Source organism: Calliopsis andreniformis, chromosome 7 (assembly GCF_051401765.1).
Source record: "Calliopsis andreniformis isolate RMS-2024a chromosome 7, iyCalAndr_principal, whole genome shotgun sequence".
NCBI lineage: Eukaryota > Metazoa > Arthropoda > Insecta > Hymenoptera > Andrenidae > Calliopsis > Calliopsis andreniformis.
Genome location: NC_135068.1, coordinates 10,077,297 through 10,100,843, shown reverse-complemented (window position 1 = coordinate 10,100,843; position 23,547 = coordinate 10,077,297). Strand labels below are relative to the sequence as shown.

Genomic DNA, 23,547 nt, shown 5'->3' with positions numbered 1-23,547 from the left:
TCTCTCTACAATGTCTTTATTCCGTTATTGCTGACTGTAAATCCCATTTCACCAGGAAACGAGTGTCCAGGTTGCGACGGTATCCTTGCCCAACGCATACAATTCGTTAGAAGTAAAGGGAGTTTGTACATCTGTACAAGTTTGTGATTCAATCTCGTCTGCGCCACGTGAACTTCGCCCTTTGACTCGACGTCTCCACCGCCACTGGCGCTGGATGCGAATAGGGGCAAGCCGGTTTGGTGCAGAATGGATGATATTTGCATTGCTGGGCGGGATGCGAGAACACGCATCCCAGTTTCGTGCACGACAGGCCGAACTTGCACTTAGGATGCCTGTAAGCGCACTTGTCTCCGAATTTACACGCTGGGAATGCGCTACAATAAAAAGCAAAGAAATAATAATTAAAGGATCGTAATGGCACCCCAGAGAATTTAAATGAATGGGAAAGAAAATAACCTGCATATAACAAGGGGATGAAGATAGGCGCACTTATTTCCTAATGTACAGTTGGGCCAGTATCTGCACTTCTCCTTCGATTTGTCTATGACTGTCACTGTGTTTTCTGTCAGGGGTTTTTTGTCTAAACCTGAAATCATGTTATGAATGAATATATAGAACATTTGGAGATTAAATGAGCGATGGAAGTTGTATTACTCACGTTTCGTTACTAATGGGTTCGTCACTAATGTGCTGGTCTTCAAATCCGGTGGACTTGGTGAATGAGATCTGTTGTACACTATGGGGCTCAGTTTTCTCCTCTTTCGCGGCACTTCCTCAGTCTTCTCAACGTTTTCAGTGTTACAATTCTCGTTGTTCTCTTCTGTTCTTTCTTTCCCGCCCGCCTCGCCCTCGCATTCCGCTTCGGTTACTTGAAAAATAGACGATTCTGACTCATTCTGAGCATATACATCATTTTGGGTTGTTAATAGCGCAAGTTCATCGTCTTCATTTACCTACAAGTGTTACAGCAAACATATTAAGCCTCTGAACTGTTAAAAAAACTAGTCAAAGTTACTAGTTACCTCCATTTCCAACCGCTCCTCATCGTCGGACGATGTTTTCTCTTTCATCAAGTTGTTATTGTATCCGTTTAAAGTAACCAAAAACTTTTGGTTGTCGTCGCTCCTCTGGAATAAGGACATCACCACTCCCATGTGCTCTTCGGTCACTGGTTGAGGTACATCTGTAGACCGTACATACTAAATATATTAGAGAAACAATTTTAGGCATTATATACATTTATCTAGGCACATGTGAGAAGCTTACTTACAAGGCTTTGGTTTTGTCTCCGAAACGTCCGTGTTTAGCTCAACTTGGATCTTCTCCATGACTAATCTCTTATTCGAATTAAGATGTACCGATAAATTTTGGCCCACGTCTCGCACAGCAGCAGGTTTAAGACGCTTTAATGTCTGCTTCTTGTCCTGCAATAGGCGTTTCAATGAGAAAAAATAAAGTTGGAATCGTCCTATAAGATCATTTTAATCGTTTCCTACGCACCAGTAAAGAAGGCTCTGGATTCTTTTGGGTAACCACAGATTGGTTTGCCTCTGCAACAGCTCTTAACAGAAGTGATTGAGTGGCCCGTTTCTGAGTAGGCTGCAAAGGTTTCAATGGTCTTGGTGTCACGATTACTTTGCTAGGGATTTTGGTATCTTCCACTTCCTCAGTGTCGCTGGCTTCCTTGCTCGTCTTTTCCAAAGTCTTTAATCGTTTTCTCTCAATCTTAGCTGGAGTAGGTTTATTTATAGCTATTATGTGCGATTTAATGGGACCAGAGTTGCCAGCAGATTGTTCATCCTCATCCAACTCTTCTTCTGCTCCCAAATTGAGGTAGTCATCATCTTCGCTGCTCTGTGAACGTCTGACTGTCGAATTGAAGCCGCTTTTAACGCTCACTGGCCTAAAATTACTTTTTAGTGGTCCCAGTCTGTTCTTAATATTTTTATTGTTATTTAAAGTATCACGATCTTGCTCTAGAGGTTTACTTTTGAACTCCACTGCGGGCTCTTTAGTTCCTAGTTGCTTTTGCGATTTATTGTTGCTTGCGATCCCTAAGCGATCTTTAATCGTACCCGTCGTCTTCTCGATCGGCTTCGACTTTAAATGAGTATTCACTTTTTCTCTTAACTCTACGCTCTTGGGTGGCTTTTCCACTTTGGAGTTGCCTAATCGAATCTTAACATCCGTACTTTTATCCAAGTCAACGTGCTTCGACTCAATTTCGCGGTTCCTCTTTGCACGTTCCTCTGCATCGAAGTTTCTCCCCCTCTGAAAGTTATTATTCCGATTGCCCTCGAACCGATGCTTCTCGGGGCGCTTTTCATTCTGCTTGTATCGACTTTCAGTGTCCGTTTTCTCTCTGTGAATCTCGAACTTCTTGCGCGGAGAAGTTATTCCGAGGCGGTTCTTAACAGAAACAACGGAGGTAATTTTCGGTTTGTTAACACAAGATTTCAACTTTTTCGTATTGTCTTCTGCCGTGTCTTTCTCATCCTCGTCGATCTTCGATCGCTTCACCTCGTTCTGCTTTTTCTCCGAATTATCGCGAGAACTATTTACTGTGTCCAGTGGCCTTTTAAGGCTCCTGGATACTGTATCGTCCACTTTTGTCTCAGTGTGAGAATCTCCAGGCTTGCTATTGGAAGTTTCGAGAGCAGATGCTTCCTTGCTTGTGTTTCCATTCTGACTATCGTTCGACTGTGTCTTCTTCAACACAGGTTGTTGAGGAACAGTGTGATTGGGCAAACAGTCTGATTTATTTTCATAACTCGTACTCTTTACAGTCTTATCTACAGTTTTATTCTGACTGTTGTCCAATTTATGACTAGATGCGGCTGTTTTCACGCTCTGCTTATGGAATGGCTTGTCATCTTTTACGATTTTATTGGAAGGCTTATCTCCTGGCAGATTCGCAGCCTGGTCTTCCAAGAACGAGGTAGTAGTCTTTTTCTTCTTCCTTTCCTCTTCTTGCTTGACGACAACTGTAGGCACAAACTCTCTCAAGGATTTCTTTTTTGCTACAGTGACTTTTTGTAACTTTTTCAGCACTTGGTCGTGCAACCAGTCGACAAAGGGAGTCGTACAGCTTTCCAAGAACAAGTACAAATCATCGTGCATCTGCTGGCGAGACTTTTTATTTACAACCATTACTAAAATATAATCTGGCAATTCTTCGTCATATCGGACACCCAGTTCCAGCAACTTTGCACGTATGGCACTCTGGAAAATGAGAAAAGTGGCTCTTTAATTTGGATTAGATGCAACAAACTGAAATATACATAGTGTTATCCTTTTACTCAGAATAAGAAAAGGCAACAACAATACAGTGAAAATTGTCAGGAATCACGTAACAATAAAACCAGACGATTGTGGGAATATTAGAACGTGGGATTCCCGATAATTCAATGGAATCTTCAATTTACAGATACTCATTAGTGTGTGTGTGTGTGGAAAAGTTTATGACGCCAACCTCAGAAAGCAGGAATCTCCTACTTACTCGCAATTGATTCGTGACTTCTATGCCGCGTATATCCATGACTGACTGTCACATTTAATGAACCAATCGCGTTGTAAAGGGGAATGGTTGTCGAGTGAAGAAATCGACGATATTATCACAACTATTGGAGAATAAAAACATTCTCTGCCACGAAGGATCAGAATGCCTCCTTCCACCGAATGAGATGCTTTACATAGGTCAGCAATCTCGTGCGCATTCACGGTACTTATGACAATACTAATGTATTCAACGAGCGAAATTTTATCGCCTTATGAGAACTGTGTGCCTTCACGACGACGAGAGAGCCGCCATCTTTAAAAATAAATCATGTCGCCACCTAGACTGCACCTGAGGTACTACTGTGCACTGTGCCCCATGGGGTTACGTCATGGATAAAGTACTAGGGTAGACGCATCATTCAATGGACTTTTTGGTACATGCTTCGTTATCGATTCAGTTTCGAATAAGATAAGAGTACGAGTGAATCTCGTATTTTCGTCACTAGTCAACATTCTTCAAAAGATACTCGTTATTCCTTAACAATACACGACACTACTGAGACCATTCTACACTGTTCTACTCTATTTTACATTAACTTAAGGCCAAACTCTTTTAGTTTTACTTGGTTCCCACTTCAACACCTCTTTAACTCCTTAACCTTCCATTTGCCACCCCTTCACCTCCATTTCGTTTCTACAACACTCCACTTCATATTTTGCAAGCATTATCATTCATTCAAGGAAACAACAGCTCATGAAAATGCAAGAAAGTTGTAAACTACATTTTCAATGGGTTAAAAAAATGTAGCACATTTGCATTGCCGCGGGAATCGACTACACAATGTTGCAAAGCTGCTACGAAACCTAACATTATTACAAACGAATCCGGAGGTTCTGAAAATCATATTTTTGTTCGCAACTCTGTTACTTTTTTCCTGTAATTTGCAATACTGTTTTAAACAATTGCAGCAGATTGTTGCAACATTGTTCAGTAAGAACGAGATGAATTTAGAAATGGAAATCCCCTCTAGTGTTACTGAATCATATAAATAAATCATCACAGGGTATAAAATCATCTGACGAAATTCATGAAGTTTGCAGCACGTGAACAAAATAAACGATAAATGACACGATCACTCTTATGTCAGAGAGGTCAATTTATATTTCCATAACCCTTTGAAGTAATGTAACTCAAGATGCCGAGTATCTTCAGATCAAGTCATTTACATTTTCTTTATGATCTTTTCCTCTTATCCATGAAGATCACTCTAGCTATGGTGTTCGCGACTTTTAAAGCGATCGTGCCTTTTCGAAACAAGAATTTATTAGGCGAAACAGTGTTGGTAAACTTGCAATTCATAAAGAATACAAGTAGCCTGTATTATTTTCGCCGATTTGGACACTCTTTGGTCAGATTACAGGCGCTGGACACGGGATCGGTCGCGAATTAGCTATTCAATTATCTTCCATGGGCTGCGTGGTGATCTGCTGGGATGTGGATGTTGAAGCGAATCGATCCACGATGAGCGCCGTAATGCAAAACGGTGGAGAAGTATCGATCGATTAATAGACATTGATCTCCACATGGAATATCATTGTTTTAATCATGGTGTCCCATTTTAAACGACTCAGGCTTACGGTTTTGTCGTCGACGTGTCCAAAAGACTAGAGGTACGAGAAACTGTAAGATTAATGAGAAAGATGAAGCTACCGGAAGTGTCCATTCTGATCAATAATGCTGCCGTTTTGTACCACCACTCTTTTCTGAGCCAAGATCCAGATATTATCGAAAAGACATTTAGTGTCAACGTTCTATCACACTTCTGGGTACATTATCCCTTTGCAATTAATTAAAAATAATCACTTAAGCCTCTTATAGTCTATTTTCTGTCTACTCTTCATTCCAGACGATCGAGGCTTTTCTCCCAAACATGCTGCAAAATGGCAAAGGTCACATAGTGTGTATGAGCAGCATGTGTGGGATTTACGGGGTCTCCCAGAAAGTCACCTATTGCTCATCCAAGTTCGCAGTAAGAGGTAAGTGTTTCTGTCAACAAGGAAGAAAATACGGAGTATAATATATGACTGTTCATAGGATTGATGGAAGCACTGCATGAAGAGCTGCGACTGGACAACAAAACACCTAATATACAGTTCACGACTATTTATCCATTTTATGTGAATACTGGACTGGCTAGGGATCCAAAATACAGGCAAGGAATTTGTGGTAAATTCTACGATATTTTTAAGGGAGTTTTTATGGAGTATTTGACTGCAGGTTTCCTTACATATTCGGAGTAGTGTCTCCAGAGTATGCAGCAGGAGAAGTGATCAAAGCAATAAGAAGAAATTACACTGAATACTCCATACCGAGGTGTCTTCTCACCCTGAACGCTATTAATAGGTTAGAATACCGTCAAACGAATTTTCTGCCAATTATTTTTCTCAGGATCGTAATACTTTTGTGTGTTTTATAGAATTGTTCCAGAAAGCGTGATGAGGCTCATTCTGGACTTTCTAGCTAACGTAGACCGAAAACGAAGAGAAGAACGCGACGCCTGGACGAGAGATTAATTATTTAAGGTGGCTCGAATGTAATATAAAAATTGAGATTTAAAATCTCGATTAGTTTATGAATGATGTAATACTTTATGAACCCTACACGTTTGCCCACTTTTTAATCCGTCTAGTGACCTCCGAATTATACAGTCCTTTACTACTTCTCGAAGTAAACGTCTGAGAAGAAGTGCTTACTATGATGAATCCGCAATTTTTGTATTTAGAGAGATGATGATGAATAATCTGCTTAAACACTCTCAGATAAAAAGAAGTGCTTCAGAAACGACTAGATCGCCTTGCAGCCTGCATCCTGGCCTTTCCCTTCAAGAGCCACGGTGTCCTTGACCGTGGATGTTGAACCAGACCGGTTCAAAAGTCTGCTGCATGGAAGGCAAGTATGTAATTCGTGCGGTGCATCCTTTCTCTTTCGTGCAGCTGTCGACCTCAACTTTTCCCAAGTGTCACTTATGTCCTTATTTAAAAAACTGGTCAAGACTATCGAGAATATTTTAAAGTTTATTCAAAAGGAAGAAAATGATCGCAGAGGACAATGCTTAACACGTAATGATTAAGTGTAATTATGAAGAATAATTTTCAGCACTCAAGGAAAAGAAAATGACATTTAAATCTTCGATCACACGAGTTCACAATAGTGTGCTATTGAACGTTATGTTTAGATAATTTGTCGCATCTACCTGACGCTGTTAGTTATTATTGCTAATTAACTTGCTAATAAACTTGGTATTTCCTGTTACGCTCCATTCGAAAGGCAAAAAATGTGACACAACAACACAATCTATGCCCTTGCTTCAGACATGCGTCACACTCCATTATAAACTAATGACGGTCCTATTTAGATTTTATTGCATCTGTAGAATAATGGTTCCCAGACCTGTGAGGTCCAAAGACAACTTTTTCACCAGCCATACGTGCCCACCATAGGTGTCGTTCAATCGGAGATAGATGGAGAGGAATAACAAACGGAGCAACAAGTCCCAAAAGGGAAGGGACTTTAAACGAAGAGGCTGATGGCCTTGCTGTTAGCTTACAAGCCCAGCGTGCTCCGACGAATCGATGTTCAGTCAAGTTCAAGCCAGTACAGCGCTGCCAGCTGGAGCGGAGACTTCCTCTTGCTCGGAGTCCGCTCCAAGTGTCTTCCACACTTCGTTCAGTGCTACTGCTATGCCCCTTGGTGCTCTAGTTTCAAGTGTGATCCAGTGACTGCAGTTCTGCCCGTTTTTTTCCTATATTCCGAGGGTTAGAGTGGCTACCATACCGCTGGAGGCCAGACTCAAAACAGAGGGACTAATTGTGCTGTGACTGTTCGAAATTCTACATGAACTTATATACTAATCACATCACCAGGACATCCAGTTGTGAGGGATAAAAAGTATCAGTGTATTTCTTTCGTTCCTCGACGTCAGCTTTGGTACCAGTAGCATGAATGCATGGTAAGCAAAGTGTGTACTCTTATTGTGGTGGCGGTTTAGAACTATTGTAGTCAAGTTGGATGAAAAAAAAGTCCTCCATGATGTCAACAAGGTCTGAGAATTAAGATTTATTCGACTCTTATCTTGTTGCATCCGTTTGAATGCACTCCACCAACGCTAGGTGGTTATGCTAATGTGGAGATAGGAAGTTCGCCTTGAGGGACAGCAACGAAACTGGATTAGGTCTAACGATTGAATTAAAATTCTGCCGGGTTCGCCTTGAAATTGCTACAAAATGCTATTCATGTTTACGAGTTTGTAAATTGGCTTAGAGGAAACCTATCATGGATCGGTTTTTTGCAAGACAGGTGCAAACACGTAATTCTCGCGCAAAAAGTTGCACTCGTATAGCGAGACTTGGCGTCCGCTGGCTTCTATCTGACAATATTAACTCTGAATGCAGGTGTCTTTTGAGGTACTCCAAGTTCAAGGGAGTTTTCTCCTCTTGTTTTCTAGTTTCCAGCATGAAAATTAGGTAAACATGAAAAAAAAATGTCCCTACAGTGTATTCTAATTGAAGCTAATGCAATCGTAAGTAATAACTGTTCTGTTGTTGAGCTAGTCCCCTGTCATTTGTCTAGGAAAATCCAGATCCTCGTAACCCCTTTTGTCAAAGTAAACTCTGGCTTGATAAGAAGAAAAGAAAGCAATATCATTAAATACTCGCAAAGATATCCACGTGTAACTGTGTAATTTACCACGCTCTCGACAGAACGCGAGAGTTATGTAATTATTACTCAAGTCACTGTTGCGCACGTCTACGACTCCGTACGTCACGTGAATTGACGTTAATTAAAAACACAAGCTACGTTCATTCTGCACAATGTGCGGATTCTGAATCTCCATTAAACTCGACATTCTTGAAGGATTCTCGTTCCTAGGATCTCTTATCACAATTCAATTTCTCAGAGACTTCGTTGCAACCGGATGTCTGCTCGCTTTACTCTGTGATGTGCTAAGTCCCTTCATACAAAGACACTTCAGACAATATTTTTGCCAGACTTAGGCACCTTTCACCGACGATTCTTTAATTAATTTCTGCTAGAAAAAAACTCAAAGTGTATACAAATTCTTCCACTGTGATTATCTACAAAGACATCAGTATCAGTTTTTTTCCATGGCACCTAGGAAATAAACGAAATGAAAGGATCAAGGGACCTCAAAGTTCTGATGACGTCATTAAATCACGGAAGCGCGTTTGGGTTCACAGAGGTCCAACAGAACGAGTCAAGTTGCTTAGAAGGTCTTCGACTGTGCTTCAGGCAATGTCCAGTCATCTATCCAAGCGTTTATAGAAATCGAGTTACTGCTAATTATCGTAAATCTAAGGCATTAGCACCTGCTCACCTTGTTGGCGAAGAGGTTTACAAGTTCACGATACACCTAAGGCAGTATTTTGTAGCTGTTAGAACGTATTGCCCAGCTGCTCACAATGTCGTTGACACTGAGCGCGCTAGGCTGTTGCACCGGAAGCGTGCATGAACCGTGACCTCGTCAGCGTTGCCCAAAGTGGAGCAAGGTTCGTTTCACATTGCCTTGCAGTAATAAATGTAATCATAATTTTATAACACTTCCATCAAGATAGAATTATAACAGAATACTAGGGTTATAAAAAATGATCTGCCATCAAATCGCTCAGTGACTCTGTTCTCCATAATTAAACGAAGTAGTCGTAAAAAGTGACATTGACAAATCCAGCCTTCCTCGTTTCGGTCATTCACTCTTAGGTCCCTAAACACGCTCGCCTCTGCTTCCGAGGTCAAATCAAGACGTTGGCCAAGCCCCAGGCAGACTCTTGCTCACAGTCGTTAATCTTATAGCTTTTTCTTCCTAAGTGAGCGATTTTACTGAAAGTTCATAGTAGCTCTGATTATAGCGTTCCTCGGTCCACTGTGCATTGCAAAAATGAAACGCAACAGCATTTTCCTTTCCCCTCGTGTAACGCGTGGAGGAACTCGTTGCCACCCAAACATTTCTCAAAGTTACAAAACACGCGGAAGCGGTCACCAGAGTGGTTCCAGCATGCGCAGAAAATTGCCGATCACCGTGCCTGCATCGCGGGTACTCTGACCACGTGATAGTATCCAGGTACAGCTCTGCAAAATTGGATACTCTGCGTGGTGGTGCGCAGGCCTCCCCCTTTCTTCTTTCACTGGAAAAAGTTCATGCACGTTCAAGCGTGAGACGAAAGCAATCGAGCGGGAAGTATATCGGAGGCCCAGTAATCGCACTTTGGGTACAGATACCTTTCGTTTTCGTTGATGCAGAGACAGTAGCCGCGGATGGCCACAGTTACCGCCCATACAGTGACTGGATCGATCCACGAAGTTAGAACCGAAGTGGACGGTTCGGTTCTTCTCGAATTGCACTCTGGCGCAACTTCGATAGACTTTCCCCGCAGAAGCGAATTAATTTCGCGGTTGTCGATTCTATAACCGAGTATTCGTTGACACAAGAAACTGGTCATTCATAATAAACCATCGGCAAGTAGTTTTTCTTTGCCATTGATATCCGGTTCCCTAAGACGATCGAGGAAGAAAGATCTAAGAGCTACCTTGGTTTCTATTCTTTGTGGGGTGTCTAGATGTGCAGTCCTAGTGGGAAGTATTTGCACTTGAATCGTTTTATTACCTCCCAACTGAAAAGGACCTCGTTTCAGCACAGGATGCTCGTTCTAAGGGACGACGCAGTGAATCCGAGGGTGACCAACCCTCCAGCGTCCATCTGGTTCTTCTTCACGTTTGAATTTCTTGTTGGAGCAGCCTTGTCTGGGTTCCTGACGATCCTGCAGGTCATTAAGTCCCTGCTGCCGAAACCACCCAGAGACTTGACTGGTGATGTTGTCGTGGTAAGAGCTTAGGGTCTTTTATTTTTGAGAAGATTCTCGAAAAAAGACGACGGTGTCCTGTCCAGGTTGCTGGAGCCTCTTCGTCTCTTGGAGAGTCCTTGGCAGAGGAATTCGTGAAAAGTGGATGCTCCGTGGTTTGCGTGGACGACTCGAGATCGGTTGAAGAGTTGGCTTCCAATTTGAGAACGCGTTTGCCTGAGGTGGAAGAGCTGAGACCCAAGCATAGAAAGGATGTTTTGACTCAGCAGCGGTCGATGGTGTCCTCCTACCAGTGCGATTTGATGGATCGAGAGGAGATACGGAGGACGGCGAAGAGGATTAAGAACGAGATTGGGAGAGTGGATGTCCTGGTAACCTGCGTGGGAAACGCGAATCAGGATATTTTTGACACGGCCAGCAGGACCTTGATGAGCCATTTTTGGGTGAGACTTGTACAGATAAATGAGAATTGGAATAACTGTCCGAGCCAGACTAGCCACAAACTCATAATGAGTGAATGCTGTTGTAATTAATTTAGCTACCTGCTGCTTTTTCAGACGGTCCTAGCGTTTTTGCCACTCATGCTATATCGAGAACGAGCACATATCGTTGGCGTGACGCCAGTGGCATCTACTCGTGATGCTTATCATGGCTCAAAGGCCGCAATAGTCAGTTAGTATTCAGTATACTATAATAAAAATTATAATACAGTTAAAAATTATTTGTCTTGGTGATTCGTGCAGGCTTAATGGAGACCCTGTGTCAGGAGTTGAGTGATCACAGTAGTTATCTAACCTTCCTGGCTTTTACGCCGATTGCAGGACGCAGGTATTTATATTCTGGAACCTAGTCATGCATGTTTTATTACCATCTCTATTTTATTACCAAGCGCAGTTTTTTACCATCTGTATTTTATTATCAACTGCAGCTTCTTACCATCTGTACTTTGTTACCATGTGCAGTTGCTTACCATCTGTGTTTTGTTACCATGTGCAGTTCCTTACCATCTTTATTTTGTTACCATGTGCAGTTCCTTACCATCTGTATTTTGTTACCATGTGCAGTTCCTTACCATCAGTATTTTGTTACCAAGTGCAGTTCCTTACCATCTGTATTTTGTTACCAAATGCAGTTTCTTACCATCTCTATTTTGTTACCCTCAAAGGTCGATAAAGGAGAGCGAAGAGCTGACAGCCAGAGACATCGTTCAGGCGGTCAAAACTGATCGATACAACCTCAACTGGTTGTCTAGAGTTTTTTACCGACTGAGGTATGGCGCAAACTAAAAATTGTATGAATATGAATATCCAACATCAATCGTTTTTATTTATTCTTATAGTTGCTTTACGTACAACGGCATAACTTCTTTCACGCAGTGGATCCACTTGCAGGGATGCGATTATCCTGCATAAATCCTTCGTGAAAAAAGATTCCACGGACCAAAACAGACTGATAGTGCACAGGAGGAAGACGATTCGAGTCAGTTATCCGAAAAACGGCTTCAGAAGTTGCTCAATCAGAACCACATCACCCTTTCACATTAGAATTAAATAGAAAACTCACACGCCTGTCATTTTCCACCCAAATTCCTTCATAAACATAGAATAAAGCGACGATTGTTGTAAAGACTGAAATTGAGATAATACAAAAGTTTATTCGATTCAAAGCAAGACATGAACACTTTGTAATATAAAAAATTTGGTCGCCGAAAAATCAAGCATAGATGCTAGAAACTTTGGACACAGGGGAGAAATATTCCTGACGAAGACAAAACCGATTCAAGGAGGAAGTAAGCACACAATCGAGGTTCAATCATCGGGCAAGAGAACATCGTAATGGCCGCTGTCGGAGATCCCAGTGAAGAGGAGCCTCGCCGTCTCGTACTGCGAACTCACGCGGTTGTGAAACACCCTTTTCAATTCGTTCCTGTCGTTTACCTCTCGATAAATTGACAGATTCATATAGTACATTTTCGTGGCCACTGTGCACTCGAGCTCGCTGGCGAACGTACCCACCATGCTCATGTAGTCGCAGTAAGCCTGACGGTCCGATATGTTCCATTCGGCCATCACGAATGGCCCGTACTCGTGCCAGTTGTCCTTGATATGCTGCACGACCTGTTGTGAACCATCGAGTAGAATACTTTAAAAAATTACAATAGATGCTATAGACAGTATTGCCAAAAATTGGGACAAAATGTCTTTCAGTGACGTCATAGTAGAAGAGTAGAGGGTACCTCAAGGTATTTGCCTGCGGTATTTGCTTCTATGAGGTCACTGAAAGACATTTTATCCTGGCATATGGCAATACTGTTTCATTTGGCTGTGCTAAGGGTTAAATTTGTATAAGTATAAGAGGAAATAAAGTGTACCATGGTACGCAAGTAACGGTGTTCGTTCTCGTTCCGCCATAGGATGTAGCTGATCGCCCGAAACATGCAATTGCCATCGCCATAAATGTTGTGCACGCGAAACGTGCCTTCAGAGCACCTTAATCGAGCCGTACCTGTGATAAAAATACTCTATACAGTGCAATAATTATTCTTCTAAAATTCTACGATTTATTTTATAAAGACACTGCAGGAGGAGTTCCCCTAAGGTCGTTGCTGGGGAATTTTCTCCTACCTTCATTGGTAAATATCTTATTCCAGAGTCTAGAGTATTTTTTGTTCAATACCTTTTTTGAAAAAGATGGAACGTTTGTTTTTATGATTCCTAGGTCGACTGGCCCTGAGATTGCGCGCAAGAAGTTTGGGGCGAGAAACGCAATCGGTCCGCCGGAAGCAAACCGACCGCACTTTTCGAATTCTTGCTGCACTGCCGACGCTGCTAAAATCTCCGCGGTCCAAATACTGTTCGCGACCGAATCGATTGTGTCCTTTTGCATTCTTGACCAGCAACGATCGGCGTGCACCCTTATCTACCGATAAAACAACAGCAGTTGCCGAAATTTGTCTTTAAAAATGGGAAACCTTGAGGAAAAAAATGGGAAACGCTATCACAGACGATTTTAGAAATAAAAATAAATAAATGTAGGTTAATTTTAATAGTTCTAATACTGGTAATGCTATTTTCCTTTGGTATATGTACATAGACAGAAAAAAAATCTCAAGATCATAGTTTCGTTTACCGTCCTCGAAGACGTGGCGACAGAAATAGAAGCACGTCACGCAGGGTAAGAAGAGAGCTTTCAGAAGTGTTAGTAGTTGGACTTTAGGAACGTCCAGTTTAGGTTTCCTTCGAGACCAAAGGGATTTCTCAGCTTCATCGAATGCTGCATCTTTCGACGATGTTCGAACGTGACCCGATACGGGTACGAATTGGCGTCCAATAATGCGCCTTTTCACGCGTGGAATATTCACACGAGTATAATTTCGTAGATTGACGTTTGCATTTTCGAAAATCTAGCTTCTATATCGATCTTCTGATGTCTCTCGCGAATATTCAAACATTGATCATGGGTATACCTTCAGTGCATACAGTTTGAGATGTTATCGATCTGATTTCATTTTAAAAGTTCATTCCGTTTACATCTGAGTGGCGCTGCTGTGCGTCGGCCATTTTGCTTGGCGCTGCCACAGCTCTCACACTTCTTCTGCAGTTCTGCGCTCTTGGTAGCTCGGGAGCAGTTTCAACGGGGATATATTGTTAAAAGAACTGTGCAATTTGCAAATCTGTATTGCTATCTCTCTTGTGTTTTACCTTTCTTTGTCTAGCGAGACTTGTGTTATCAGTCTACATTGCTATTATGAAGGAAGCATATCTAACAGAAACACATAACCAAAGAAAGTAGTCTACAGCTATCTCATTCACTTGTATTTTGCCTCTGTCGGCTGAAGACCTCTGATACTGTTCTGTATTCTTATTAACAGTTGAACAAACTTTGCAGAAAAATATAATCAAAGAAAGTGTATAGAAAATACACTATCTGTTTCCTTGCTTGCTATCTCTTTCTCCTTCTTCTTTCTAACCTCAAATAATCTCCACTGACCTCTTATTCTTTCTGTATTCCTGTTGCCTGTGGAGCAATTTTTCCAAGAATTTATAATCAAATAGGGTGGTGTCTCCTTTGCTCTGGAGATCTCTACCATTATTTTGCAATCCTATTAGAAGTAGCTGATTTTCGTCGAAAATATTTCGAAGTTCGACCAATGTAGTAGCAATGAAACTCCGGAATTGAATACATAGTGTGTAATTTCAAGTTTCAAACGCATAAATAAACGAATAATATTGCTCGATGTTTCCTTTCACTTTTTATTTGCTCGTGTACTGAAGGAACGTTCATACACTTCCGAGGTGAATGGTAATTAATTTATTTGCGAGTTACGTACACACTTTCTGACGGTCAGATAAAATATCTATTTGTATCTCTACTAGATTTATATTGATACTTTTTTAGGCTGATATTTATGTAGCATTTATTTATAAAAATGTACGAGAACCTGAAGTGGAAAGACATTTATAATAGAAATTGCGTATTAAGATCTCAGAAACATATTCTTCGTTATAAACTCTGTAGAAACTTGTGAGTCTGTAGTAAGAAAATATTGTATACGGAGGCCCAAAGGGCGAAACTAGAAAACCAAGAAAACGAGGAACAAAGGGGAGATCCCATCCACTCGTCGGAACAGACAACAATGACACGGGCCATTCAATTAAGGCCCAGGTAAACGAGTCCCTACTGAGCCCTATTCCAACGTGCATCTTCTTTGGAAGAAGCAAACTTCAAAGGACGAACCATGCATACCAGTTCGACGATGGAAAACTATTTCCCTCAAGTCCCTCACGTTCCACGATTTTCTACGCAAGGGACTTGTTATCGAGTCTAGTTACTCGACACGTACGCGATACGAAGCAAAACACGTGTCACCATTCACAAACATCGAAATTCATAATGCATTCCTTGCATAATAGAACGAAGCGCAACAGAGCCCCCCTATAGCGCACGGTGTGCTCAATCGTTCCATACGAGAACATCACGAATGAAATCCCCCTATTCTCCCGCTTCTGTAGAGTCAGAAACAATGAGTTTGCTACCAAACAGCTGTACAGGGTGCTCCAAGAGAAGTGCCCGAGGGCGACGTAGAAATCTCTTCTTACTGATGAGGAACGAAATAGTGGCACCCTTTTTCGATGCTAAATCCTAAAGCACAAAGCTTCCTTTATTTTTCAACCTTTAAGTTTCTTACTAATATTCGAGTAAGGACTGTAATTACCACCCTGCGAAAGAACCTCAAGCGTAGGTACTTGCTACATACCCACATAACAGTTATAATAGCTACAAAATGGCGGACTTGGAGATGTGCCACTATTGCAGCAAATGAACGATATGTTTGCAACTGGGGTCTGAAATTCTAAATTTGACTCGTTTTCAAGGAGCTTCATTCAGAATTTCCATCTTCTTTCGCCAGAAGAGTACAAGCTCCACGTCGACCGTACTTGTTAGACCTCTCTGTAGAGGCCAAAGGTGGCCATCGGAGTGGGAAATTCCCCTTCCCGTGTCGGCGTCGAGTGCTTTCGTTCCGAGCAGACTGTGCACAGAGTCCGTGACAAAGCGAACGGTTGGTTGCTCCACGAAATCGAACCGCGAGGGAAGCCAGTGCATGTCACTTGCACCAGTCATCCGCGAGAAAGGGACGGGAACAAGTGTCGAGGAAGATGGCGACGCATCGGAACGTGCCAGAGTGATGCAGCGTACACGACGCAACTTTCCGCTCGGACTGACCAAAGAGGCCTAACACTCGCCAAACATCCACCTGGCCAAATGACATGGGAATTTGTAATCGAAGGCACTTCCTCTTGACAATATGCGTCTTGCAGCTCGTGAGTGCCTTGGCGAAGAGATACTCTTCGATACACTTGCTATTATAGCTCTCTCTATCGCCCTTATCATCATAATCATAAATCCACCGAAGACACGCGTTCCTCTGCTCCTAGACCTATGGAGTCTTTGTCTTGGGATTTCTTTTCCTCAAAGACTGCTCGATTCGCGATCTACTTTCTTTTTGGAGTATACTACCTGGCTATGTTTGGCGGAAATGGATCAACTTCGAGCGTTTTTATCGACGACGATGCCTCGATGAGACAACGTGTTACTCATGGATTATCGTATCGGTTTATCGATCCGCGGGTCGTGCGGTTTATCTCTCCTCCGAGATTTCTATGGAAACCAGGCGATATGTTTTATTAACGCCGCTTTTCCCACTTTCTATTGCTTTCTTGCTCTCAATAGCTCAGCTAGCCACTGTTAGTGAATTGTTGTGCAGAAAGCGGTCTAGATCCTTTAATTAACTGCTGCTTCCTAGGATGAGAAGAATGCCATTTGGATGGATAGAAGAGTTTGATATCTTTATTGTTCATTGTTAGCTTCTTTATAATGCCTGAAGGTTGCCTGCGAACAATGGCTCTGACTCAGAGTGTATAATTAATAGAGTATTTAGAACATGGAGCAATTGGTACAGATTAGGAATGTGCAGAAAAAGTAGTTAGGTAGAATTAGAGGAATTAGCTTTCTGATACTAATTCATTTATGTTGAGTAATGCTGTGTTATAATATGAGACATTTTGATATCTATTCGTGCTGAGTTACTTATATACTTTTCTGTTATTTAATCAGTATTCTTTGCCTGTTTTTTGTAGATCACTACAATAGAGCGCCAGGTTTTCGACTTTCTGGGCTTTATGTGGGCCCCGATACTGGTCAATTTCTTCAACATCATATTTGTGATTTTAGGATTTTTTGGGGCTTTTCAATACAGACCTAAATATATTATATCGGTAAGAAAAATCATGAATTTCCTAGTCTTATCGTTAAAAATTCATGGTAGACAATTGATACCACTCTATTTTTTCAGTATTGTGTATGGAATACACTATGGCTGGGGTGGAATATATTCATGATATGTTTCTACCTCAATGTAGGCATATTGGATAAGGTATGTTCTAATGCTACCTACATTTTATCGTACCAATTGACTGTGAATCACAATCGTGACAAATGCTTTCAGAATAGTGATATATTAAATCTCGGTACTGGCAGTTTTTCCTGGTGGCACGTGAATGGTCCAGGCTGCAAAGCAATTTACGATGTTACTGAACCCGAGTTATTCAGGCCTGCAAGGCCTACAAACGTGACAGACTGTGTACTAGACTATGAAGTAGTTGAAATTTTACATGCCTCTACACAATGTATCTTAGGTGTAAGTATCAGTCTTCGCACTTAGTTGACGACCAAACTACGTGGCTTATCTAAAGTACTTAATTGCGTGTTTTAGTTTATCGCAATCGTGGGTGGTATATGTCTAAGTAAGGTTTTCTTGGAAGAAGATGATAGCTGTAAGTATAAAACTTGAAAACCTGTTTCAATTACTGCCAGTTCCAAGTTAGAATAAGGTCTAGGTCTAGTTATGTCGAGTTTTCATTTTTGGGGTTAATTTGGTGGTAAGATTGGGTAACCATTGGTAGCGGTAAAAATCTAGGGACAAATCATTTTGTCGATCATTTGCCCAAGTTTCCAATATTCTTTGTATTACCCTTATACGGTAAAATGTGCATTGATAGATCTTTTTCCTTGATTTCTCATAAGAGATAAGAGTAAGCAGTTTTAGTTGTTATTGAGATTTATTATTGCTTGAAAAGAGGGTTATCGGTTACAGTTGATTTCATTGGTGGATTTGATCCTCCATTTTGGTAAGTGCTTTGCCTGGTTCATCGTTTGCACGCAATAGATCTACCCTATGAGCACGAGTAAAGTAGTCTTTACGTACTTAATACGCACTAAGTTCTTGTTACTTGAAATTTTTGGAACGCGTGTTATTACTACTGAGAATGACTCGTATTGTGAAATAATGTTGCATCCTGAATACTGTAAATCTGTTTCTATTTTTAGTTCTATGGGATATAGCATGCATTTTTAAAAGTATAATGGTTCAAACTGACTCTACGATGATTATTCAAATCACTCAATTCAAATATCGAATATAAGGTTAATTGTAACTTCTAAGCTATATAAGCCAGAAGAATCAGCTTCTCTAGTTGCAACAGAATTTAACCCAATGGATTCTACGTCATATTTCAGTTGACTTTGTGGGAGGTGATGACTTTGGGTTGGCAGGCCATACACCGTTACATCCTATGTACGTTAGCTACTCGGCTCTTCCATCACCTGCCCACCCTCACAAAAATTCCGCTCAAAATTACCCTGCAGGCACTACTAGCTCTCATCAATCCGTTAGCCACGATACCAGCTTCCCAAAGCATAACGACAAACTGTTTAACAGCTCGGGCAGGAGTAAAAGTAGCTTCAGAAATGACACGGTTAAGACGAATAGAAGCACAGTGTCCAGTCGCGACGTGAAATACGTAGATTACTCCAACGATTACTCGAACCCCTTGGACCACTTGCAGAGGCCCGTGTCTCCGTGCGACGAGTACGATTCTCTGGACAGTGCCGCCAAATTGAGATACCAAAAGAACAAACTGTACTATCCGCACACGTCAAAGTATAGTCCCGTTGCATCGCCTCGCGTCAAATCGCGCCCCGCTGCCACGAAGCAAACTAAAGTTTCGAACAAGCCTAGAGTCTTTACCGATCACATTCGCGAGCAACCGTTGAGGTCCTATTACTCTGACCCTAGATTGGCGATCGAGAATCAGCAAGCCACGCAGGAGCAAGACAATCAGAACAGGTCTCAGAGAGACAGCAGGCCCCTGTCATTGTACGCCAGTAACTTTTAGAGTTAGACCCTAGGTGTAGAGTGTTCTCTTTCTTATTAGTCTGAAGGCACATGACTGAACTTCTTTGTTTTGTATAAAATTCGATAGAGTAACGTGAAATTCCTATACTTGCCAAATAGATAGAGCAATTAGGCTAGCTAGCTTAGGGTGTCCTCTCCGGTTTCGATTTAGCCTGAATATTATTTTCGTCTTTCTTTTTTTGTAACATCACACGGTATGCTAACGTTTGACATTTTCGAGAAACGACTGATAGCACTGTTTGCTTTCGTGTTCATATTAATAACCGTTTCGGACGTTTACTTACAATTCGGTACTTTTAATTAGGAAGCATATATGACTGTATTGCGTTAGGTAATATGCATATATGTACTGTGATACAGCGTTCACTTAATGTAAACTCTGTAGAAGTATGGAATCGTTTTCAAGATTCGTATACGAGGTTCTATATTTGTGATTTGTGCCTGATGTATGGAAGACCAGTTGCATGAGCAAAATTGATGAATAGTACTTGTCAAGGCGACACGTGTGACCTGGCTTGGACGATGGCACTTGATAGAACTTTAGACTGCATTTAAGTAGCTTGTGAGACAACTTTAGTTTACATGGTGCTGCAGAGACTTTGATTTTAAGACCATGCCCGAGTACTGCAGTAGTGCATGCCTGGTTCTTGTTTTTACAGTTCTAAGTTTATTTGATATTTTTCTGTGAACAACGACCTAGCTATATCGTCATACGTGCAATGAAATATTGTAAGACATAAGACGGATTTTTCAAGGCTAACTTTTTTTTTAACATTTCATAGACTATTGAGGTATCTAGTACGTCACAATTGGGAAGCAAAATCTGAAGTGACAGTAACTGTAGAAAGGATTACTTTGTGACGAAACAAGGTGTTCGTTTTTTTGATAGACTGCATATATTAGCGCAAGCTGATTTACGAGTCTCAGATCAGTAGCTAACCAGACGTCAGCAAAGTGTGATGAAATGGAAGGAAGTTCAGTTGTGAAAATAATTCACTTACCAAGTAATTTCCTCGGACACAGCACGACTGGTTGTAAAAGCGTGACTAAAGTGTTTAACTGGTGCTAATGTTATTGTAGAGCGCATAGTGATTGATCAATGAATATTTAATGTAATCCAATAATAGCCCAGAGGCGTAACACATGCCCAAATACATATAGAACAGTGGGCAACAGTGACAACTTCCGAAGGCCGCTTCCTGTATTCTAATTCTGAATCGCAGTGACACATTAGATTTTGAGATTTTCATCGCACTTTACTGAAATTACAGTTGGCTTCGTTCGTGACTCGTAGCACAGCCTGCGCGTTATTTAAGCTGCTTTACTTTAAGTACTTTTAATTTAATCATTGTTACTTATCGATTAGACTTTTTATACTTAGGCTATCGCCAAGTCGTTACTTAATTTTTTTTTTTACAATTCTGAATTGGGCATACTTAATCGAATCGTTGCTACAAACATTGCTCAGACCTTTATTGTATATATATACATGTACGTTTTTACCTTCTGTCGGTAACAATGTGTCCGACATTTTCCGTAACTTATTTATAGAACACGTTTGATTGTATCACGATAGAGGGTTTATTTGACTTAAATACCTGATTACGTTTTTAACGTTCATAATACCGGGGTCGAAGCTTGACACGACAAATGCTGAGTGTCTGGGGTACATCTGTACCCTAGTCGGTATTATGAAGGTTAATTGTCACTTCAGATTCGTCGAACGTAGCACAGCCCCTTTCTCGTTCGAAGCTTGTACAGTAGTCATGTATACTCTGTTAAACGCGTAGCTCTTAGTTTTATATTTATTTACTGTATCATATGAGTTACTTTGGTGCAGTTCAGTGGCGACAATAAACGTGCAATGCTACTATTTTTGCTTGCTTTTTTTTATTTATTAACCCCCGTTCTTTTCTTTCTCTCCTTCTCTAACAATCTCCTACTATGCGGGTTCTCGGGGAACTGTTTCGTTTCTCAATAGTATTTCTTTGGTGTTCGTTCGTTGTTTTCCTAAAGTCTTTAATACTAATGGGAGATTTGGGTCATCATTCTCGAAGAACAGAAACCACAGCGTTCCCCGGACTGATCCTGTATCACTTAACTAGGGCAAGATGCATCACCTTATCCGGGGAATGCTGTAAGTCGAGTTCCTAACGCGAGAATAAGGAAAGATGAATAGAGGTGTTACATACTAATCGAAACAATAAATCTTCAAACCTTACTGCCCTCTGTATGCAGTAGGATCACTGCAGATCCTTGCAGTGTCTTAATCCCGTGTGTTTAACCCAGAAGTTTGCGCCTGGTCTGTGAAGTACGATCCTCCATGAGGAACTGGTGTGTTGGATATGTAAAGGTAGCAAAGTGCCGAACAATTGGACCTTGATTCCGACTTCCAAGTGCACCCAGAATTCAAGCTAAAAAAACTAAAATAATCCCTCCACCAGTAACCAAAGGCTACTCAGAGTACTCAGGCACAAACGACTATTGAGTCAAGCATTCCCAGCCGTGACAAGACTTTATTTTCGCCACAGTACAAACTAAACGGAAGAAAAAGCAGCCACGGCCCCTGTACAGCATCGAGTACTCCCAGCCAGAGCCTCCTGTCCACGACGACAGCGTCTCTCCCAAGCCGATGACGCCTCGTAGGGTGAAGCGGAGGTCCGTGATCTCTCGGGACGGGACACGGAGGTCAAGTCGTAGGAGCTCTGTGAGACAGTCCCGAAGGAAGAACCCTGTGAACCGCATCATGGACCACCAGGAGAGTCTGTACGCCAACACAACACCCAGCAACCTGACGAACCAAAACGTGAACTCGCTGTCCCAAGGTACGCTCAACTATGACAGGATCTCCATAAGCTGGGACAGGGACAGGAACTCCAACTGGCAGCCAGAGGCAGTGAACATGGCCGTGTCGACGCCAGCCCTGTGGAACCAGGACTCCTCTAATAACTACTCCAACACCAGCAACTTCACTAATCAGAACTACCCTAATTGGGATGCGTCTAGCTCCACCAGGAATCTCACTGACAATTGGCAGCCTAGCGAACTGAGTCCTATGCAGTGGCAGGGGCAAAGCAATCCCACCTTCCAGCAGACCAGCACGCAGAGCCTCAATGGGGAGGACCTGGACGATTTGTACAATAATCGACCAGCCAGCGCCAGGTCTAGCTACAGCAATTATCATGGGGTGAGGGCTACCCCACAAGTACCCAACAGGACTGATATTGTCAGGCAGAGCCAGAGGCAGTTCGTGCTCAGTGGACCCCCTGCTTATCAGGACACGGTCATCTGAAGTATTGGCTGGTGGACCTGTGTTGCCTGGATGCTCAGTAGGGAAGAGTGGAATGGTGGAAAGGGGGTATGTACTCTGTTCAGATGGGGCCAAAAGGTCATTGCCATTTTCGGAGGGAAAATATTGGATATTTTTTTCGAAATAAAATTGAGTTCTTTCAAGGAAGATTGTTTGAGGGGACCACTGCTGAGTGTTCCACGCGAAACTGGGTGATTTTTTTAAGTTTACAGCACGTTACTATGTTTTTCCACCGTAATTGTTATGTTTAAGTTACAGTAAGAAAGAGGAGGCTTGACTTTCTCGCTACTTAACTGATTTTTGAGCTTTACTCGTTAACACTGGATGCAATTTCTGATATAATTGCATTCCGTCGTATCCGTCTATAAATAATTAAGATCCTGTGCAAAGGATACCACCGTGAAATTTTAAATATTGTTTGGGAATATTTGAGATTCGCAATGTTTAATCGATCTCGTAGCAACGTTCTACCTTTCCCGCTTTCGCCTTTTGTCTCAGGATCTAACAAATCGGCGATTCTCCCTTTTTAAAGAGAGGTTCTTTTAAAACGACTGTTACTGTAAGATGTATCTTTTATACAAGTCTATTAATTGCTTCTCTACGTGTCACGCTAAGGAACGTTGCAAATGATTATTTATATCATCATTCGAAGGATCATTTGTAAATATCAAATTACGATCATCGTTCAGAATTATTCTGACTGTACAAAAAAGACAATCATTCTTATTTATATAGTTCCACGTACCCTTAAAATCGACTCGTTCCAAATAACATCACTGTAAAATTCTCTCTACTTTTCTACGCTCTATTTTCTACGAAAACTTTCTAAGATTTACACTACACGCCATTGTATCTCGCGAATGTATCATAGTCTTCCAGAGAAGTGCTATAACAGAAGCCACTCAGAGACCAAACGGGGTTTATAGGATCACAAGACTGTTGCATTGATTTGTAGAACAAAAAATAAAGAAATTACTAAATAATTGCGTTGGTCCCTGAGTGTTTTAGAGTTGCATCGTTTTAAGCGCGATAAGTGCAATAAGAGTTTTCCCATCGGAGCTGCACACTATTTTTTCAACAACGGAGAATCAAAATAGAATACGTCGAT

General features: G+C 41.6%; 5 protein-coding genes across 13 annotated transcripts; 3 read left to right on the top strand and 2 right to left on the bottom strand.

Annotated features, from left to right (window-relative positions):
• Nucleotides 1–19: 19 nt before the first annotated feature.
• Nab2 (Nuclear polyadenosine RNA-binding 2) lies at nt 20–3,776 on the bottom strand. The gene is made up of 7 exons (XM_076382666.1): nt 3,500–3,776; nt 1,501–3,222; nt 1,271–1,424; nt 1,023–1,183; nt 659–953; nt 457–586; nt 20–374 (listed from the first exon to the last, which is right to left on the bottom strand). The coding sequence occupies exons 1-7, from the start codon at nt 3,536–3,538 to the stop codon at nt 149–151; spliced, it is 2,727 nt and encodes a 908-aa protein (XP_076238781.1). The 5' UTR covers nt 3,539–3,776; the 3' UTR covers nt 20–148.
• Nucleotides 3,777–4,694: 918 nt separating this feature from the next.
• Nucleotides 4,695–6,072, top strand: Firl (firelighter). Its single transcript, XM_076381797.1, has 7 exons — nt 4,695–4,841; nt 4,913–5,050; nt 5,131–5,325; nt 5,406–5,535; nt 5,594–5,711; nt 5,777–5,902; nt 5,976–6,072. Exons 1-7 carry the CDS (start codon nt 4,695–4,697, stop codon nt 6,070–6,072), a joined length of 951 nt encoding a protein of 316 aa, XP_076237912.1.
• Nucleotides 6,073–7,337: 1,265 nt separating this feature from the next.
• Nucleotides 7,338–12,757, top strand: LOC143181938 (putative oxidoreductase SSP0419). 4 transcript variants are annotated; one of them, XM_076382674.1, is made up of 7 exons: nt 7,338–7,508; nt 10,212–10,392; nt 10,461–10,817; nt 10,932–11,046; nt 11,118–11,202; nt 11,540–11,644; nt 11,766–12,757. In XM_076382674.1, the coding sequence occupies exons 1-7, from the start codon at nt 7,498–7,500 to the stop codon at nt 11,926–11,928; spliced, it is 1,017 nt and encodes a 338-aa protein (XP_076238789.1). In that variant the 5' UTR covers nt 7,338–7,497; the 3' UTR covers nt 11,929–12,757. The 4 variants fall into 4 exon arrangements, with proteins under 4 accessions (XP_076238789.1, XP_076238787.1, XP_076238788.1 ...); XM_076382672.1 differs by having other exon boundaries at nt 7,339–7,508; nt 10,212–10,395; XM_076382673.1 differs by having other exon boundaries at nt 7,339–7,508; nt 10,207–10,395.
• Nucleotides 11,675–13,183, bottom strand: LOC143181939 (uncharacterized). The gene is made up of 3 exons (XM_076382677.1): nt 13,051–13,183; nt 12,746–12,879; nt 11,675–12,491 (listed from the first exon to the last, which is right to left on the bottom strand). The coding sequence occupies exons 2-3, from the start codon at nt 12,809–12,811 to the stop codon at nt 12,183–12,185; spliced, it is 375 nt and encodes a 124-aa protein (XP_076238792.1). The 5' UTR covers nt 12,812–12,879; nt 13,051–13,183; the 3' UTR covers nt 11,675–12,182.
• Nucleotides 13,184–16,004: 2,821 nt separating this feature from the next.
• On the top strand, nt 16,005–22,567 carry Nkain (sodium/potassium-transporting ATPase subunit beta-1-interacting protein). Of its 6 annotated transcripts, XR_013002361.1 has the most exons (8): nt 16,005–16,196; nt 17,013–17,150; nt 17,228–17,308; nt 17,381–17,572; nt 17,648–17,708; nt 18,029–18,062; nt 18,451–18,508; nt 21,661–21,702. XR_013002361.1 is itself a non-coding variant. In XM_076382670.1 (7 exons), the coding sequence occupies exons 1-7, from the start codon at nt 16,143–16,145 to the stop codon at nt 21,668–21,670; spliced, it is 570 nt and encodes a 189-aa protein (XP_076238785.1). In that variant the 5' UTR covers nt 16,005–16,142; the 3' UTR covers nt 21,671–21,798. The 6 variants fall into 6 exon arrangements, 5 of the variants coding, with proteins under 5 accessions (XP_076238785.1, XP_076238784.1, XP_076238786.1 ...); XM_076382670.1 differs by lacking the exon at nt 18,451–18,508 and having other exon boundaries at nt 21,661–21,798; XM_076382669.1 differs by lacking the exon at nt 18,029–18,062 and having other exon boundaries at nt 21,661–21,796.
• Nucleotides 22,568–23,547: the final 980 nt, after the last annotated feature.